This window comes from Amblyomma maculatum, chromosome 2, assembly GCF_055883805.1.
Source record: "Amblyomma maculatum isolate TAMU_Amacu chromosome 2, ASM5588380v1, whole genome shotgun sequence".
Taxonomy (NCBI): Eukaryota; Metazoa; Arthropoda; class Arachnida; order Ixodida; family Ixodidae; genus Amblyomma; species Amblyomma maculatum.
In genome coordinates, this window is record NC_139345.1 from 144742517 (window position 1) to 144756481 (window position 13965).

Below are 13965 nucleotides of genomic sequence, written 5' to 3' on the forward strand. Positions count from 1 at the left end.
CTACCGTTGCTACTGTTGCTACCATAGCTACCATTGATACCATAGCTACCGTTGATACCATAGCTAGCGTTGATACCATAGCTACCGTTGCTACCGTTGGGTGAAACCGCTGGAAATGGTAAAGCATCTGAACACTGCTCTCCGTAACACATCGGTTATATTACATCAAATCAAAGTTTATTTCCCATCTAACACTACAGATGGAGGAATAATAGAATAAAGCTGCCATTGGGCAGCTTGACGAGTCTATGATCCTAATAATTGGCAGGGAGGCAACACAAGAGTTTATACAATTTTAAAAACAAGCACATCAAGGAAACGCCAGAGAATACACGAAAAAGCAATATGTATAAACAATGAGACTTAAACCACGTTATTCAAAAACAAATTATGTAGTTCTCGACATTAAAAAGAAAACAAATCGAAGTTAATGTGGACATACCTATTTAGGAGGGATGGCAGAGTGTATTGAAGGCATTCCCTGCCAAGATTTAGTCGAGGTGTTGGTACTGTCCATTCTTCGCTGCGTCGTGTTGGATAGACTGATACTTTTTTCCTTAGTTCTCCTGAATTCTTAAGATTTGTTACAATATTCCTGATTTCTGTTTTAAAACTGACACTAAGGCGATATTTATAAAGATTATGTGCTTTAATCATTCTGGAACGACACAAGAAAGCTGCACTTGGATGTCGGAACGGTAAATTATACGCATTTCGGAGATATCTTTTTTGCATTCAATGAATACGTTCAAGGCTAGTGAATGTTGTACCCCACACTAACTGGCAGTAGTTTAAATGCGAGTTGAACATTGAATTCTATACCAGCATCTTAATTGTTGTGGGAAGTATGTATTTTAGACGGCCTATAATAATTATCACCAGTGATTTGAGCTATCTTTTTCAATATATTATTGCAATAATAATCCCATGACATACTGGCAGAAAATATAATCCCGAGGCATTTAAACTGGTTAAATATTTCTACAGACCGCGAGTTTAATATAATATTATCGTGTGGTGGGATAATTTTCTTTTTCGGTCTAAATATGACTGACAGCTTTGGTCTTACTCTCGTTTATTTGCAGGACGCGTAATACCATGAACGGCTAACTGTTATTCAGAGACCACGTGAAGCACTGCTTATTGAGGTCGTTATGCTGCTTAATGCTCGAAGAGGTATTTGTGAGTTTCGATGACGTTTCGGGCGCTGTCCGTCTGAACATACTTATCACTGCTGTAGTAATATTTTCAGTCACTCTATGTCGGAAATAATCTGTCAGATGGCTGTTAGGGTTTACTAGTGCAATTTGAAGCCTGAATAATTAAGCCAGACTTCAGCGATAGATATATCCTCCCAATACATCCCTGCTTCATCTCAATGCCCCGCCAGCTGAAAAGGCTTTATGGTACAAACCCTTGCATATACTTTGCCATACAACTGCATGACATTCCATTGGGATATCATTGCATTTCATTGTACGACATATGTAGTACATTGCAGGGTATTTGAATGACCCAGATTGTACGGGGGTATTGCATCATGCAGAGTTTCTCAGTATTCAAGTTGAAATTAAAGTTTGTAAGTCATAAAAGACCTTGTCCGATATAAGGCGGCTCTTCAAACGACTTTTCAGAGTCAGCACTCGTCTGCGTCTCTCCACTGTGTCAAGATTTGAGCGAGGTGCAATCTTATTAAGGATTATAAAGAACTTCATGGTCTAAGATTTAGTTTAAGGATAGCGAGTGTTGCCATTACCATCTTTGGTTCTGGAATGCGGAAAAGTGCTGCGCTGCGCGATTCTCAAAGGGAAACGTCACGAGTTTTCAACGTTTTCAACGTGTGTCATCGATCTGTTTGAGACGTGGCTTTCGATACAGGCGTGCTGCTTGAATGTACCTCGCGACAAAGAAAGCCCCGAAAAGCTCCCAGGAAACGTCACCGTCGAACGAAAATTCCATCCACTTTGCCCACACCGGAGGTAAAACTTAGCGGCAACGAATAGCAAATTTGTAGCCAGGGCTGGTTATCGAAAGAGACACGGCGTGAGACGTGCACGCGCCGGCGTTCTTCGCGACCCGACAGCAGCCCTCGGGCGACGCGGGGCAAGTTTATGTCCCAATTAGGCGGACTCGAGATGAGAGTGCAATCCAGGCGCGTTTTACGGCCCTCTGTTATGGAGCAGCGCATGCATTGCACTTGGCGTCAGCGAAGCATTTTTTGGGTCCTGCGGATCATCATTATAAGGCTGACCCCGGGGCGCTGTTTATGCGCCGACAATGAATGGCATTACGTGGGTGGCCTCACCACTCGCCCGTTACTATGCTAGACAAAGTGAAAGAATCAGGGGAAAAAAAAAAGGGGGATATTTGCGGTCGCAATGACGATATGATTTGTGCCTCTGGGGCTTCTATAACAATGCCAGCTTAAAGGGGCTCCTGAAAAGAGCAATGTTGAAGCTGCGTCCAAAGTTTAGCGCTGTGTGAAGTGACCGCATCTGTACATAACGATATTTAACAGAAAAAAATTGTCCCACTGGTGTACCGTCGCCAACAAAAGCTGGCCGATCGCCGAAATAAGAAAATATTTTTTTTTCCTTGTCACCTATAGGCACAGCCAGGCATTGAGAAATGCATAATGCAGGTCGTTCAGGAAGGTAGAGAGCACAGCCATCAGTTCCTGGCTACATGCTGAGACAGTCCAGAAATTATGTATCAGCTTAATTTTGCTATAAAGATTTGACTGCCCAAAGCGAATCAGGCTATAAGGGAAGCCGTAGTAGAGGGATGTAGAAGTTTCGACCACTTTTGTCGAACATCGTCATCACAGAGTACGGGGATGGTTTTAAGGCGAAAGCCTAGGCTTGCCTCATGAGTGCACAAGACCTGTCCGCAAGGAGTGACCGCCTCACTTTCCTTGACTCATAGGCAAGCTGCTTAAACTTAACAAAAAAAATATATATATATATTGTCCTCCACCAGGCGTCGCACTCTTTCACTTCGAATCACCAGCCGAGCGCGTTATAAAAAGAAAATACTACGCCACGCCGGGTATATGAAAAACATATCTTATTTCCTCTTCTATAGCGTCCCTGCCGTCTCCATGGCAACCTGGGGAGCGCGACGACAGTGGCTTCACCCCGTCTCCAGGGCCCGTATTCCGAGTTTGCGTCGTTATCGAAGGGCCGCTATCTCACGTGACCACGAGTCATCTGATTGGTTGAAATGCCGGAACTGCGTGTTGCCACTGCAGAACCGGAAGAGGTGGAAACATCATTTTCCAGCGTTCCCACCAATCAGACGACTCGAGGGCGGGGAGATAGCGACACTCACGATAACGATGCGAACTCGGAATACGGGCCCAGGTGAGAGCATGCCACACGCCATCCACTGCAAGCTATGAAGACCTAGCGCGCGCCATCGCCACCGAGTGGAGCTGCTCACCTGGAATCCAGCACGGAAGAAGCCGCTCTCTTGCTCTGTGTCATCGACGGTGTTCTCTCAAATAAACGCTACACAGAACTAGTCCCAAAGGCCTTATCGCTTTTCAGTGCTCTCAGGTGCTTCAAACTTGTTTTTGTTTTGCACCATTTAAATTCTGTGAACACTTCTGTGGTCACTGCGCGCTGCATTGCTACATGGCTCCTATGACATAGAGGCAGAGAATTCGCCCGTTCGCTGCATTCACTGAGCTCGAAACTGCTTCTGCAAGGAAGGTTTGCCACATATAAAAGAGAAAATGCCTTCGACGAGAGAGTGACTCAGCTTTATAATGCCTGCCTGCTCCGGTGGAGCCGTGTCCTTGGCCAGACAGGCTAAGAGAGAGGAATCGTAATCAGAACAGAAAGACTCTCTTAGGAAAGATCGCGCTACGAATACAATTTTTGTGCAGTGCGAAAAAAATAAAGGACGCGACTGATCATTTGCTTGTTCGCGTTCTTTTATACTTTCTTTCGCGATAACATACATAGACCACAGCAGTGATCACATCCTTCAGTGCTTAAGCGCCCTTTAATGTTGCCCAGGAACATGATTTTGTTCGCACCATGAGTGCATGATTTTGAAGTGAAAGCTTCAGTACGCCATGTATTAGCCAAGGTCAACTTGTCCGGCTGCTTGACCTTCAACTATCCAAAGGTCACAGTGTGGCTATCCTAACCGTGCTACTAAATATTGTGTACCCGCAGTTGACCTTTGACTATTATCTCTGCCGGAAGATACACCATCACGTTTTCCCTCTTATAGTTGATAGCATCCTCGACTTCATATAGTTTCGGCAATTTAATCACTACAAAATAATATCTGCCCATGTCTAAACCCAAAGACTAACCAAAGCAAAACTAAGCGAAACAAACTTTTGTGTCTCCTAACCGCCTTAGGAGGATTAAATCTTAGCCATTTTTTTTTGTTCATGTAAAAGAGCAATTCCCCCTCCGCCCCTCTCTGATTAATTCCGACTTACGATCGCTCCAGGCATAAACACCGGCCCAGAGATTGGCTAGCCAGCCCAAGGAATGGTAGTCTGTCCCCACATTGAAAAGATGGCGCTTGAGATTTGAGGCCGAAATTTCATCGTGGTTTACACGACTGCGAGGCACTCATTTTCTGAATTCGAGTAGTTAATTTAGGATGCGAAAGATTGAGACTCGCATACGCGATCACCCGTCCGACGTCTTCTTGATGTTGAACAAGGACAGCACCGAGGCCAATGTTGCTGGCGTTGGTGTGGTTCTCAGCATTAGCATCCTCATCAAAGTGAGCGAGAGCAGGAGCGGTTTGCACATATCGGCGCTGTTCTCAAAAGCCTCCTGCTATTCGCCAGCGCAGATGAATCATGTACCGTAGAGTGTTAATTTAGATGTTCGTCTGTCTTGGTGAACTCGGTGATTTACTGACAATTATGTGCGCACAGAGCCACGAAGCATTTGAGAGCTTCTTTTTGTGGCAGGAATAAAAAAAATCAACTACAGCGGCGGTTTTTTTAGGTGACGGGTCGGACGCCGTCGGCGTTAACACTGTGGCCGAGAAACGAGCTGCTCGTAGCCAAGGTAGAACGAGAGAAAGAAGATGGCTACGCAGCATAAAATAGCACTGAACAAGAGTAGAGGGGGAGCCTAAGTTCTCAAGCTGAGCCTCGGTTTGTAAAATGAGGCTTCCCCTCTACATTTGTTCAGAGCTCTTTCATGTAGCCAAGGTGACATATCTGTGACTTGAGCGTAAAACCAGCTCACTGCATAGAGCGCCTAACACTGTTCGCTGGCGTTTACGATGCTAGTGAAATGATTCAGAAAACACGATTAAATCATCCAGTACACTAAGCAGGTTTCCCATTTCAGACCTGTGAGGTTTGTGCCCACCATCTGCTGGGACGTCGCCGGCGCTGAACAGAGACCGAAAGGAAACACTGGCTGGGATTCGATCCCGCATCCTTGGCCACAAAGTCGAGTGCCCTAACCACTGCGCCACCCATTTATTTAGTTACTTAAACATGAAAGTATATTTCATGCAAGTATCTCTTGGTTTCCAAACGCAACAATCATATTAAAGCTGAGCACTAAGTACAATGAATGCACAATGTACATAGTGCTGAATCGGAATCTGCCTAGCATTCCTGCAACGACACAACTGGTCTAAGCTTGAGAGCGCCACACGAGAGCTACAGCGGCCCATATTTTGATCGAGACCAAACCGATCAATAAACTCTCCGAAATAAATTCGAGCAATTCTGGCATCTTTACCGCAGCGGTCTCCGTCTATTCTCGAGCACCATATAGAGTGAACACCCACGGGCATTATTAAGGCGAAAGTCTTACATGGCTCACGAGACAGAAAATCCGAGGTCGGAAGTTGTCTGCGAAATGCACCAAGAAAATTGGGCTTGGTCACGTCATTTCAAGCGCGAAGTTAATGTGGTGTGTAGTCTATCGTAACTAGTAATTGATGATGCCTCTAAATTATGTTTCAGTCGCCTGATCAAGATTAAATTAAAAAATAAAATGACATCAAACAAAAAAGAATTAGAGGTAAAATATTTAAATATATAATAGTAAAATAAAGAATAAAAGTAAAAACACATTAGAATAAAAAACAATATTCATTAACTAGTAAGGAATATAAAAGAATAAAGCAAAAAATCGTGAAGCTGATAATGCTGCAACAGCAGCAGCAACGCTCAGGCGTTTTGCACTTCTCCATCCAACAATTTAGGTCATCTGTGCTCTCAAATGCCGAATGCTGTGCGAGTCTTTTGGTAGTTCTTTGTAGTTCTCACTTCGCACAAAAAAATCTTTTTTTTTTTTTAAATACACAGAAAGATATCTCACACTTGCCACAATTCCTTTGCAGTAAACAAAATTCCGTCCCGCCTCCTCTTTGGTGGATTCAGCCTCCAGGAGGGAAGGGTTCAGCTCAACCGTTTCTTTATCCGCGATGTCACAGACCTGTTTATGCGCACTGCGTGCAAAGCAAGGCTGCACCACTTGCTTTTAGGAGTTCGTTGTGTCTAACTACACAGCCAAGTGGGGTTTTTAAGACAAGTCTCGCTTGTCTTTTTTCCTGACGTGCACAGAACAGGGGCGTAGCTTGTGGAAGGAGGAGGAGTGGGGAGGTGTAATGTCTTCACCCATCAACCCTGCCGAAGCGGAACGTTCGTTTTCAACACTCCGAAGGCTCACGTCCTATAACAGAGCTGCAGCATGGCAAGAGAGGTTGCCCGGGTGTGCACTTAACAAAAAGCGGGATATTGCTGTCAGTCCAAAAACTCTCCTTTCGCAAATTTCCGTCGACCGCTGGTGGCTTCATTTGATAGTTCATTACGATACATGAATCCACGCAACCAACACGAAGACACAGGAAGACGACAAGCACAAGCACTGAAACTGCCAATTCAAAGACGACTTGTTTTTACTCGTCTCCTTCATAAGTCAATGATCACCAGTTTTTATTTTATTTTCTCCTTAGGCCAATAAATTCTGATAAAAAAACAGACAGAAATTAAGAGCTAGGAGAATTAAGATAAATCAAATCGTTCTTCAGGATTGCGACTGAAGGCAAGTTAACACGTCTGCCACACCATTTAGACGACAAAAGCCTCGTAGTTGTCCCTGGCCATTCTCACTCGATATCGCCGCAGAAATCGCATTTGGTCATATAACGGGCCATATTTATTGCGCTGGATACAATGAATCGAAGACCGCTTCCCGTGCCAGTACTCCATGATATGCATGCTTATGGAGTGTACAGCTCCCCAATGAAATCCAAGCTTAAGCGAGGCTCGTCAAACTTGCCTGAGGGGCAGTCCGCTGCCCGCCGGCGGAAGAGGGACTCGTTCCTCATCCTGCCAAAAGCGGCGTCCTACCATGGTTTGGTAGACAACCCTCACGTAGCCAAGCTCTTTGTCTGGTGGTCGCCTCAGTGGCACGATTACAGACAGATCCTGCGTAGGCCAAAGCAAAGAAAGTTAGGGAGAGTAATGTCTGAAAACAAAAACGTGAGGGGCGGTTGAGCCCGTAAGTTTCATTACGTACTCTGAATGCGAAATACTGAATACATGCAGTCCACCATAAACCTCCATAATACACCAAAATGCGCGCTAATTCAGCATAATACATGCTTAGTCCACCGAAATCAAGCCTTAACCCACTTCAGTTAAACGATACGCACCAATTTTAGTCGATAAAAAACACGATTCGAATCCTCTTTTGTATCAGCTAAAATGGAATACACCAACAGAGTTGAAATTTGGGTCTGTTGGTACATTTTTTTTTCTGTGTTTGAAAACACCAGTCAAAAGACGAAGGACAAAGAAGAAGACGAGGCACACATATCAACTGCACTAACAACTGTGCTTTATTGAAAACAGATCAGTCTCCCAAGAAAGGTAACAACGAAAAGCAAACACACCCAGTTCTGGAGATGAGCCAGTAATCTAACGCAGCTGCGAAAGGCAGCAAAGTTCCTTCTGCATCAAGAAGATGGAAGCGGTACTAATACAATTATTCGCTTGCATACTGATAAGATACGCTACAAGAATTTCGGGCTCCACCTTTCCCTTGCCTCGACCAACAATACTAACATTGAAAAACAGCGGGTAGCAGCCGCATTCCCGGCAATGGCGAGGCAGGTTTGCTCCATCAGTAGGGCTAGCAGAGTTGTGGTGCTCGCGCAGCCTTTTATTGATACACCGACCTGTTTGGCCGATGTAGACTTTTTCACAGGTCAGCGGAATCTTGTAAACCACTCGGGTGGCACATGTAACGTAGCAGTTTTCATGCTTCGCTGTAAAAACAGGACGACAAGTTCTACCACGCGCAACACGCGAGCAAAGGCTTCAAAGTTTGCAGGGAGCTGAAAAGCAGGCATTGGTTCCTGCCTTATTCTAACATTCAATGCCTTCCAAACTAAAGTATGTCCCTTCTAGCCAATGCAGAAAGGATTTTATTTCATGCAGGAAGAATCATCAGGACAAGATCACCATGCAAACGCATCTCATGTTGTCTGATTCCACCGATTATACAATGTCATCAGCACTTCAGAACCCGTTGTTGGCACCGATGCATGTCCCAATAAATATACTGATCGGAGCTTCAATGAAGGTTGCATAAAGCATTCAGGGAGAGTGATCCGGCGCAGAAGCGATCCATGAGCACTGGAACTCTCACCTTGCACTCAAAGACCTGCAACAGGAAAGGCTATTTACCTTACCAAAAAAAAAAAAAAAAAAAACGCAAAAACTGAAGTTATCAAGGCATTCTATATCTCCAAAGGGGTGACAACTGCGTTAGCTCTCCATGTTTATAACTAAAGAAATGCGACTGAATTCTTATAGAACACATCAGAACACTTCAGCAGTCGTAATGCACACGCGGCCTGTTGCTATCCCTGCCTCGTGCATAATTCCTTTGGTACTTGTTCCTAATTTTGTTACTTAGATGATCCGTATAAGTGCCTGCGTTAAAGAAATAAATTCAGTTGGAAGTATATGCGATATGTGTGTTCGTGTTCGAGTATTTTTTTTCGTGCCGTCTTTTTCACGCCCCCCCCCCCCCCCCCTTATTTTGAGTTTCCTAGAACTACAAACCGATTAGCCTACTTTTATGCCTTACACCCAGAAAACGTTAGTACAGGCACCAGTTTCACGTAATGTAACAAACAGCCGTTAACCGCTGTCGTTACCCCCAACATCCTAACTGTCGCATAGATGCTTTATGGCCCCTTCTTTGAAGCTCAGATACGCATATGTATTGAGACATGGATCGGAGCCAACAACGGGTTCTTAAGTGCCGATGACATTGCATAATCGGTGGGCATTGATTTTCGGGTGGGTAACTCAAGCTGGACAGCTGCGTCTTCCTTGGGCAGCGCCTCACGCAGTTTGGGCGCACAGACTCCGCTGTGTATGGCTGTGGCTGTGTTGCGGAGGAAGAATACGCCACACGCTGGCACGAGCCGATTGATAGATTTATAGGATGGGAAAGGCGCGGTAACTGTCTCACTTGTTTTCTGTGGACACCTCAACCGCGCCGTTATATTAATAAGGCGAAAACCTTACTGCAGGTTTTCCCTCTGAATTTAATCCTAGCGCAAGCGGAAATAATCTGAGCGCCAACTGATATAATCTAAGCGCCATGTAATTTAATTCGAATGCCAAGCATTTAATCATAGCGCCAGCATATTTAATCCAAGCGCCAACTCGAATAATGTCCGCGCCAACCAATTTAATCCGAGTGCCAACGTAATTAATATAAGCGCCAGCGAATTTAATCCGGGTGGCAACCAATTTAATCCACATATGGAAAATGAATGCGGTGGAGTGCTCCAAAGCACAAAACATGAATTCCAGAAATAAATAGTAATTGAGATCACATTCCAGACCATGCGACGAGTAAGCGTCACATCTGCATGAACTATTTCGCTTTGTTCTTATATTTTTGCAACAACCAAGAACCATATGTGCAGCTGAAAACAAAATGCGGTTTGTGACACGTTTCTTGCAGCATTCAGCTTAGACGCATGGCAAGTGAATAAATATAGCTGTAATCTTCTAATTGTTTGGTAAAGCGCTGCTTATCATGGGTTGTCTTATGCACTGAATCTGCATGCTGATAGCAAGTGCGGTCTTCACACAGCAGCCGGCGTTTTTTAGATATTGCAACCGGTGCAGAAATGTATTTGGGTTTCTAATCATGATTTAACACCACTAGCAGAAAAGGATCAGTGTAACACACAGTTGGTTTCGGCGTGAAGACTTACAGTAACGCTACCACGGAGAGAGAGAGCGCGCCCCTGCTTTCAGTCTGGCCGCGACACGATAGAGTGAATTAAACTATGTACAGCGGAGCTTAAAACCGAGGCCAGGAATAGCTACTGGCTTCTCACTATGGTCACCTTAGCAGCAGTACTTAATTTGGCTGGGCGGCAATCCTAGCAGCGTAGGTTGCCAACAAACTATAAGCACGTACAAGCACAGAAGTAGCCGACTGAAATGCAATTTTATTTTCTAGGAGACATTAGGCAGGTCTAAGTATAACTCAGAACGTTTTACATATCGTCTTCATGCAAAGCTGCCCGTATAAAAGTTATGGTGGTCAAGAGCAGCACACTCTACCCTTTGTATTTGCTGCATAAAGTGTCGGGCAGCGTCGAGCAACAAACTGCGCCGATGGTCCTTTTTAGTCATTCCGGGAGGATTGATTAGCACCAGGTCTCTCCGCTCGCTGAGGAAAGCTTTGACTTCCGACTTGAACTTCGAAAAGACTTCCTCTATAGAGTTGAAAAGTGGACTGTAAGGAGGCAGCCGCTTGATCGAGTGCGTCTGACTGGCCAGGCTTGCCTATTCCGCACGGCTGTGAGCTGGTGGAGCGTTGTCAAAAATAAAAACCGCTTCAGAACCAGGTTCTTCACTTTCGACACGGGCTGATATGTCGCTCAAAAATTCATTGAAAACGATCAAGTGAACCTTGCCTACGGCCGTCCAATGAATGACACCATTTGCGGACATGCAGGCGAGAATGTTAATGTTTGCTCCTTTGGTGCAAGTCGTCGTCTGCACCGCAGGCTGTCCCTTCACTGCACGGCCGAAGCTCCTTGAACACCATATGTTATAGTTGGTCTCATCGATGTAAAACCTGCACAAGCGAGGTCCTTCACACTGCAACCATTGCGCGTATGTTTTGCGGCTGCGTTTCATGTCGTCTCTGTTGCGGTCAATCGGCCTCTGAGTCATCAACTTCATAGCGTAACCATGCGAATCCAGTAGGCGATCAATGCTACTTGTGCTGATGGCGATTCCCGGCAATTCTTCTTCCACTGCTTGCTTTATTTGCTTTAGCGTGAAAGCAGGGTTGTTATCCACAATATTCTTTAGAGCCGTTACTACCTCATTTCCGAATTTCTTCGATGTTTCGCCTTTCTTCAATGCTTCTCTATCGCTCGCTGCAATGGATCTCGCCGTCTTTAAATTGATGCCCAGCGTGTCTGCCAGTTTTTTCACATCTCCTCCACGCCTCGACACTTCGAGAATTCTGGCCCTGTCATGCTCGGAGACTTTGCTGTTCTTTCTTCTTGGTGCACCTGGAGGCTTGAACGGCGGTCCCCGTTTTCGGTGCCCGATTAGGATGTCAGGGCACTGCTCATCAGCTTCCATGGAAGAAAATAATGCGCGTTAAAGTTCATGCAAAATTAATGAAAACACGCAGACTACCACCTGCCTAAAATATACGAGTACGCACCCCCACCGTCCGGCTCTACGCCGTCGTGCAAATGCAGACGACAACGCGGCACACACAACGGAGGCGCGAAGATTGCCGCTTGCTTTGAAATCTCTTGTCTTCTGCGTTTCTAGCAGTTTTTGTTTTATGCTCTTGAGAAAACATTTCTATTTCTTGCAAAAGAAAGTACACCTATTTCTAATAGTGAATTCACGTGTCTGTGCTGTCATCCATTCTCCTAGCACAGCGCAAAAACAGAAGACAATTCGGCACCGAGTAAACGGAGGCGGAAAACGCCGTCTGCTTTGGAACTTTTTGGCATTGGCTGTGTAATGTTTGGCTGATGAAATTACATATAGCTAAATTAGATACGGTTGATTAAAACGTTTTTTAATTGTGTGATAAAATAATTGTGTTTCATCGAAGACATTTTAATTCTGTATATATTCTGTAATCAGCAGTGCGCACATTTATGGGACAAACTGTCCTCTTAAAATATAGAGCCAGTAAGCCACAGCTCTGGGACCCTTCAGTATTTCAGTGCCGAAATTGTGCGTTTGTCATATTATTGACGAAAGTCATCCCATAAGCTAACGCTTCGCTTACTCGTCGCATGGTCTGGAATGTGATCTCAATTTCTATTTATTTCTGGAATTCATGTTTCATGCTTTGGAGCCCTCCACCACATTCATTTTCCACATGTGGATTAAATTGGTTGGCACCCGAATTAAACTCGCTGGCGCTTGTATTAATTGCGTTGGCACTCTGATTAAATTGGTTGGCGAGGACATTATTCGAGTTAGCGCTTGGATTAAATATGCTGGCGCTATGATTAAATGCTTGGCATTCGAATTAAATTACATGGCGCTTAGATTATATCAGTCGGCGCTCAGATTATTTCCGCTGGCGCTAGGATTAAATTCAGAGGGAAAACCTGTAGGCACATAGAACGAAATCCAGTGCGTGAGAGTTGTGCGCTAGAGCTGTGCGCGAGATCTGTCATATTCCGCGAGATGGGTTCTTGTCTAGCGTTGCTGCCATCTGCAACCCCACACTTGAACGCGCGCCAAAGAATCTCACGCGAAAGGAGGGATGGTCGGAGAGTGTGTGACAGACACTGCGCATTCCGTTTCCTGTAAACCAATTACAATTATACATAGCAGTTGATAATAATTGATTCACAGGAAGGGAAAGGCACAGTATCTGTCACACTTGTGTATGTGAGGATTGATTGATTAATTTATAGGAAGGGAAAGGCGGGGTAACTGTCTCACTTGTTTTCTGTGGACACCTCAACCGCGCCGCAAGGGAAGGGAGGAAGGTGGGAGTGAAAGTGGAAAGAAAGAAAGAGGAGCCGTAGTGGAGGGCTACGGAGTAATTTCGACCACTTGGGGATCTCTCACGTGCGCTGACATCGCACCGCACACGGATGCCTCTTCGTTTCGCCTCCATCGAAACGCAGCCGCCGAGGTCGGGTTCGAACCCGGGTACTCCGGCACAGTAGTCGGGCGTCTTACCACTGCACCACCCCGGCGAGCCTTGTGTATGTGGACACCTGACCACGCCGTAAGGGAAGAGAGGAAGGTGGGAGTTAAAGTGGAAAGAGAGAAAGAGAAGCCGTAGTGGAGGGCTTCGGAATTTCGACCACCTGGGGATCTGTAACGTGCGCTGACATCGCACAGCACATATGTAGCAGTGCAACGAACGCTGTTAAGAGGCAAAAAATGAGGCAAACGATAGGGCAGTAAGGGTAGGCTATCGCCATTTTCATCTCAGAGATCTAAGATACTCCCTAATTTTTATTGTTACTCGTGCCATGGGGGTTGTCATGGGGCTGGTCCTATGGGAATAGTAGGCCACCGCCGCTTGCGGCGGGGGCTAGCCTGCCACCGGTGCTTTAGCTGTTGTACGCCGTCATTGCATCCGTGGCCGCTTCGGTGGTGGACGACGGCCCTTGCGACACGCGTCTTTCTCTCCCTCTTCTTTTTCTTCCTTTCATATTGTCTCCTCTGTCCTGTGCGATGTCAGCCCACGTTAAAGATCCCAGGTGGTCGAAATTACTCCGTAGCCCTCCACTACGGCTCCTCTTTCTCTATTTCCACTTTTACTCCCACCTTCATCCCTTACCTTACGGTACGATTGAGGTGTCCACAGAAAATAAGTGACAGTTACTGCGCCTTTCCCTTCCTATAAATCAATCAATCAGTGGAGGTGGCTGAGAAACAGAGCCAGTAGCAGGCGCCTGTATTTTCTTTTCCTT

The 13965-nt window shown here is 45.4% G+C and overlaps 1 protein-coding gene across 1 annotated transcript in view; it reads right to left on the bottom strand.

Annotated features, from left to right (window-relative positions):
* Nucleotides 1–7156: 7156 nt before the first annotated feature.
* The window catches only part of LOC146200116 (uncharacterized), a 428914-nt gene continuing 422105 nt past the window's right edge, over nt 7157–13965 (bottom strand). Inside the window, exon 6 of the mRNA XM_084592274.1 lies at nt 7157–7432. Coding sequence (XP_084448400.1) covers nt 7274–7432 — 159 coding nt within the window. The 3' untranslated portion in view covers nt 7157–7273. The remainder of the gene's footprint in view (nt 7433–13965) is intronic.